General features: G+C 42.0%; 1 protein-coding gene across 2 annotated transcripts in view; it reads left to right on the top strand.

Annotated features, from left to right (window-relative positions):
• The first annotated feature begins 3788 nt into the window (after nt 1-3788).
• The window catches only part of LRRC43 (leucine rich repeat containing 43), a 344921-nt gene continuing 342709 nt past the window's right edge, over nt 3789-6000 (top strand). Inside the window, exon 1 of one of the 2 annotated variants that reach the window (XM_086942972.1) lies at nt 3789-3942. In XM_086942972.1, coding sequence (XP_086799098.1) covers nt 3919-3942 — 24 coding nt within the window. In that variant the 5' untranslated portion in view covers nt 3789-3918. The remainder of the gene's footprint in view (nt 3943-6000) is intronic. The other variant, XM_086942971.1, reaches the window with a different exon arrangement.

The raw sequence follows: 6000 nt of genomic DNA, 5'->3' as shown, positions 1-6000 counted from the left end.
GAAGACGAAGACTCGGATGATGAGGAGGAAATGATTGATTAACCTGTGGGGTGCCATGGGGTGGGATTAGAAATGTAACCTTGTTGTTAGGACTTCAGTTCACACTGTGCTTGGGGGTGAAGGGGTATGGCCTGGGTGATGGGGGTCGGCATGTTCTACTAGTAACTCTGTTTCCATATTGCTTTATGTCTATTCACTACGAATGAGCCACTACGTTTGGTTTGGTTTCTATTTTTTATAAAAAGAACAAAACAAAAAATGGACTTAAAAAGTAAAACTTCATGGTTCCGAAAAATGCATCCTAAAGTTTTGCCATATCGTCCTCACCATGCGCTGCCGGACCGGAGGGTTGTCGGCTGAATAGCTGTGTAAACGTACATAATGTTCTTTTGCCTCACGTCATACTTATTGTATAAATGTACTGCTGTCACTTGGATGATGACTGTCAATAAAAGCTTTACACCAAAAAAAAAAAAAATGTCTTAACTTAGAAAAACCAGAGGGCAGAACTGGTATTATAGAAAAGGCCACAGACCAGGGGAGGAGATTAAGGTGGGCCAGAATAAATGGAAATGAATTCTACCGCAACCTCGTAACAAAAGGCCAAAAACCAATAAATGTCTGCCTCGATGAAAGTATGGTAGGAGAAAGTGTGGTCAGGGCATTTGAAGAAATAGCCTGCCTTGTGGATGGACTATTAAAATCAGCAAAAGGAGTAAAAATAATCCAGACCCCACGATGGTTCGACCATGACTGCACCAAGGCACTCAAAGAATTCAAAAAATGCCTCAGCCAGCAACCAAGGGATAATCCCAAAATAGCTCGTAGCAGATCTAATTACAAAAAAGCCCTGAAATCTTGCAAACTAACTCTGCAAACACAGGCATGGGAAGATTTAAGGGAGGCGGCAGTGAGGGGGGACATGGCTGCATTCTGGAAAGTCATTAATGATCCATGTTTCAAAGACTCCAGTGGGCCACATATGGTGAATACAATACTACCTGAACAATGGTATACTCACTACCATAGCCTCTATAGTCACACTGGATCGCCACAGCAGGTGGAAGGAGTAAGCCCATCAGCACCCGTTAGACTAGACTTCTCTCTGACTGAAGTGAAACTTGCTATCTCAGGGCTATCAAAAAACAAAGCGCCAGGCCCCGATGGTATACCACCGGATCTCTACCTGAGCAACATCGACCTGTGGGCCCCCATCCTCACGAGGGTCCTGAACGAGGCAGTAGTGGCAGGACTGCCCCGTTCCTGGTCCTCGGCAACCATCGTGCCAATCTACAAAAAGGGGAATCGGGACGACCCACAATGTTATCGTCCCATATCGTTAATCGACGTGACGGCCAAGGTCCTGGGGCGTGTCATCTTAAGCCGCTTACAAACTTGGGCAGAGGATAATGAAATACTATCAGACACGCAATATGAGTTCAGAGAAGGGAAATCAACAACAGACCAATGCCTAAACTTATACCTTTTGACGGCTAAGTACACCATTGCCAGCAAAGGGGCTATCCATATGGGGTTTATGGACCTCTCAGCGGCCTTTGATCGCGTCAACAGACAAAACCTATGGGCCCTGATGACAAGCTTAGGGGTGGATCATGGGCTAGTCGACACATTAAAAGCCCTACATTGGAAGACCACAGCTTCAGTGAGATATACACAAGAAGGAATGAAGACAGAGCCATTCTCCTGTACTAGCGGAGTGCGCCAGGGCTGTATATTAGCCCAATTCCTATTTTCACTATATATTAACAATCTGGACAAAGAGCTAGTGAAGCTGAGCATGGACTCCCCCCAAATAGGTCAGCGCCCGGTGCCTGTTCTCTTATATGCGGACTACACCATGTTGTTGGCCCGCACCTCATTGGGACTCCAAAAGTTGATTGATGGTTTTGTCAACTTCATGAACTGACTTGACCTTGCAGCAAACCTGGAAAAATTGTACGTCATGTCAATAGGCACAAACACCAAAAGGGACTTTTCACACAAGATAGGACCCCATTGGCTGGGAAGGGTGAAGTCTTTTTCTTACCTAGGAGTCCTGTTTGATGAGAAATTGGAATTCAAAGGTCTTATTGAAAAACACGCGGCTAAACTGGTGGCATCAACGGGTGCCATAATGGCCTATGGGAGGAGACTTGGCAGATGGTCGCCGGAGCAGATACTTAATCTGTACCGATCAATTGCTTGCTCCAAAGCATCTTACGGGGCCGAAGTATGGGGTTTTAAGACCAACCATGTGTGTCAGATCCAAGCAGAGGAAAATAAGTTCTTCAAAAGGTTATTAAAGGTTCCCCAGAGTACCCCTTCATACATCACACATAACGAACTGGGGGAATCATACATTGAAGACATAATAATGATTAGACCGCTTCTGGCTTGGATCAAAATTTGGATCAACCCAGCGGCTAACTTTAGCAGACAAATTATTAAAGACTGCATGAGCCGGGATAGAGGGGGACAGATCCCGTGGTTAAAGTACGTAAAAGACTCCTTGGAAATAATTGGCTGTAAGAACTCCTTTTCGGACCCTGAGTCCATGACTAATCAGAATAGGACTCAGGTCAAAAAACTTTTTTTCTGACTGCATGTCTTCGAAAAGGGCTCTCAAGGAAAAGGGGAAATCGTCCGTCATGGCGCATTGCCTGCTGAAAAAATCATGTAGAATGGAACCATACCTGGCGGTGATGTATAATGCACAGGAAAGATTTTACATGACTCGCTTCAGACTAAATCTCCTACATCATCTACTCGCCATCCCCTCGGGTTTTACAAGATCAGTGGAGTTGAAGGGTACCTGCGGCTGCGACACTAGGTCTCCACAGGATACCCTTCATTTTGTTTTATTATGCTCCTTTTATCCGGTCCCCAGGCGTAAGTTTCTAGTAGAGATTCTGAAAAAAAAGAAGCTGGGACAAGCGAAAGCAGCTTTACTTTTTTTGCAAGGAGCTTCAGATCCCTACACCTTAACATGTATTATAAGCTTCATCAAGATGGCAATGAGACTAAGGAATACACGAGAAGCAGTGGACTCTAATAATCTGTAACCTAGCCCCAAACTCTAGTAAACCCTATCAATGAGCGTGTCGCCCCATTTTAGGACTTTTATATTAAATCTCTTTTTAACTTGTCTTTTTTTAAAAATAATGTTTTTAAAGAATGTATGTTTATCTTTTATGCTCTTTTATGGTATCTTTTGAAGTGCCGAATAAAGGTATTTGAAATTAAATGAAATGATTGCTTATCTTTGTATTTTGATTTTATGCTCATGGCTCCTCCGGGGTTCGGAGTACCGTGGAATATTTTTGCAATCTTCCCTAATATAACAATAAAGTTTGTTCTGAAAAAAAAAACGAGTTCCGCAATAGCGGAATGTCCATGTGGTGGAAGACAGGTTATCTGTCTCGGGCACTATGTGTTAATAAATGACAGGCGGGTTACTACGGTGCAGTACTAGCACTTTAGGATATGTGATTGTTTGCCGACATTGCAAGAAAGTTCAGCTTGTAAAAAGAAAAAGGCTTCAAAAACTTCAATGCCCAGCTGCCCGTGGTATCCCAGAAAGCCTTGCGACGCATCTCTGTCGTTCTCGTTACATAGTTGTTGTCACAGCGGTTCTAATAATCGTAATAATGAGTTGCGCAATAGCGGGGGTTCCACATGTTGCGAGATTTGATCAGTTTTCTGACTTCGGCATAAGGTGGCAATAAATGGCAGGCGTGTTACTACGGTGTACTATCACTTAAGGATATGTGCTTGTTGCTGAAGCTGTCAATAAAGTTTAGCTTAAAGAGAAAGGCTTCCTAAAACTCCAATTCCCAGCCACCCGTGATATCCCAGAAAGCCTTGCAATGCACCGCGTCAGACGGTAAAGTTGTGTTAGGAGGGCAGGCGGTTTCACGAATGCTCCGAAGTCGGAATATTCAGGTGATTGCTGCTATCCAATTTTTAATTAATATTTCAATGGACTCTCTACAAATAACACGCAGCTTAAAAATGCTGTGGTTTCTTTACAGTATTGGTGAAATATATAATTGAACACAGCAATCGAAGATCGTTCGACACACTCTGGGGATATCCATTGATAAGGTAAGCCATGGTGCTGTCATACAAGTATGCGCCTTTTTTGATTGGAGCATGACCCAGCATTAAAGACGCTTGTCCTTGTTTGGCAGGTGATTTGGAATTTATTTCAGCAACTCGAAAGTTCAAATACATGTGGAAAGACTCGCGGGAGACCCCTCTCTGTAAGTCCTTGCAACAGCAAACCAACACTACTTGTTTTGTGACTAGATAGGATGAATTTTCACAAGACCAATTTTTGTAAGACTGTCTTGTTGTCAATCTGTTCTTTTTTAGACACTCCCTTATTGCTTCATTCCTGAGATAGCAGATTTGGTCTGCCACATGACTACGGTAGGCTGCATGCACCGCGGTTGGTGTTTCTTGATCCATGAGATATAGATGCTTTCCAACTAAATAAGAGTATGTGTTTCTCTCTTTATTTTAGAATCTGTGGTCCTGATGAGAACCCTTTAACCTGTTGGGTTCAACCTTTTTTGTTGGTTTTTTGTCAAACAAACCTAGTTGTTAATTAGGTCGTCCACTAGTGCACTGTAAATAATTGTTGTACATTGTAGACTTTTTGATTTGAGTGCGTGACATTGTGAGATTGAAGTTTCATTGTCTGGTTGTTTGACCTCTGTTGTGTAGTAGGCCTCCCTGGGACGTGGCCATCTTTAAGTTATAGCAGTCAGGTCTGGCCTGACCCGGTGAGACTGTACATAGTGTGAGGGTTGAATGTATTGTATGTTTTGAATGATTGAGGGAATGAATGAAGGGATGCATTGGGTGGTTGTGGGTGTCTCTGTGGTTTAGAGGTTTTCATTAAGTATGTTTTTGATGGTATTTCTGTAAATACAAATTTTGTATGTGTATAGAGCATTTGGATAGGCAATTAAAATGCTTGCTGCCAAAGAAAGTGAATATTGACACTTTGAACAGTGTGGACCTGTTGGTTTAGTTTCATGGGTCTGAATATTAAATGATTTAGTTATTAGTAACTCTGCCTCTTTAGAATGTGCGGAATGTGCCCCTTTAGAATATGACAAATGTGCCTCTTTATATTGTGCCAAATGTGCCACTTCAGACTGGGCTGAATGTGCCTCTTTAGATTGTGCGGAATGTGGCTCTTTAGATTGTGCCAAAGGTGCCTCTTTAGAATGTGCTGAATGTTACTCTTGAAAATGTGCCAAATTTTGCTCTTTAGAATGTGAAGAATAAGCCTCTTTAGAATATGCCACGTGTGCCTCTTTAGAATATGCACATGTTCCTCTTTATAGTTTGTTGATTATCCCTCTATAAATTCTACCAAATGTGCCTCTTTAGAATGTGCTGAATGTGCCTATTTAGATTCTCCCGAATGTGCCTCTTTAGAATGTGCCAAATATGGCTCTTTAGAATGTGCCGAATGTACCTCTTTAGATTGAACAGAATATGCCAGTTTAGAATGTGCCGAAAATGACTCTTTAGAATGTGCCAAATGTGACTCTTTAGATTGTGCCTCTATATATTGTGGCAAATGTGCCTCTTGAGAATGTGTTCAATGTGCCTGTTTAGATTCTGCTGAATGAGGCTCTTTAGATTGTGCCAAATGAGGCTCTTTAGAATGTGCCAAATGTGCCTCTTGATATTGTGTTAAATGTGCATTTGTTAATGTGCAGAATGTGCCTATTTATAATGTGCCAAATGTGGTTCTTTAGATTGTGCTAAATTAGGCTCTTTAGAATGTGCTGAATGTGTCTCTTTAGATCGTGCTGAATGTGACTCTTTAGAATGTGCCAAATATGGCTCTTTAGAATGTGCTGAATCTGCCTCTTTAGAATGTGCCAAATATGACTATTTAGAAAGTGTCAAAATGCGCCTCATTAGATTGTGCAGAATGTGCTCTTTAAATGTGTTGAATGTACCTCTTTATAATGTGTC

This window comes from Lissotriton vulgaris, chromosome 11 (assembly GCF_964263255.1).
Source record: "Lissotriton vulgaris chromosome 11, aLisVul1.2, whole genome shotgun sequence".
NCBI classification, from domain to species: Eukaryota; Metazoa; Chordata; class Amphibia; order Caudata; family Salamandridae; genus Lissotriton; species Lissotriton vulgaris.
Note: the sequence above shows the minus strand (reverse complement) of the source record. Positions and strands in the feature narration are given on the sequence as shown.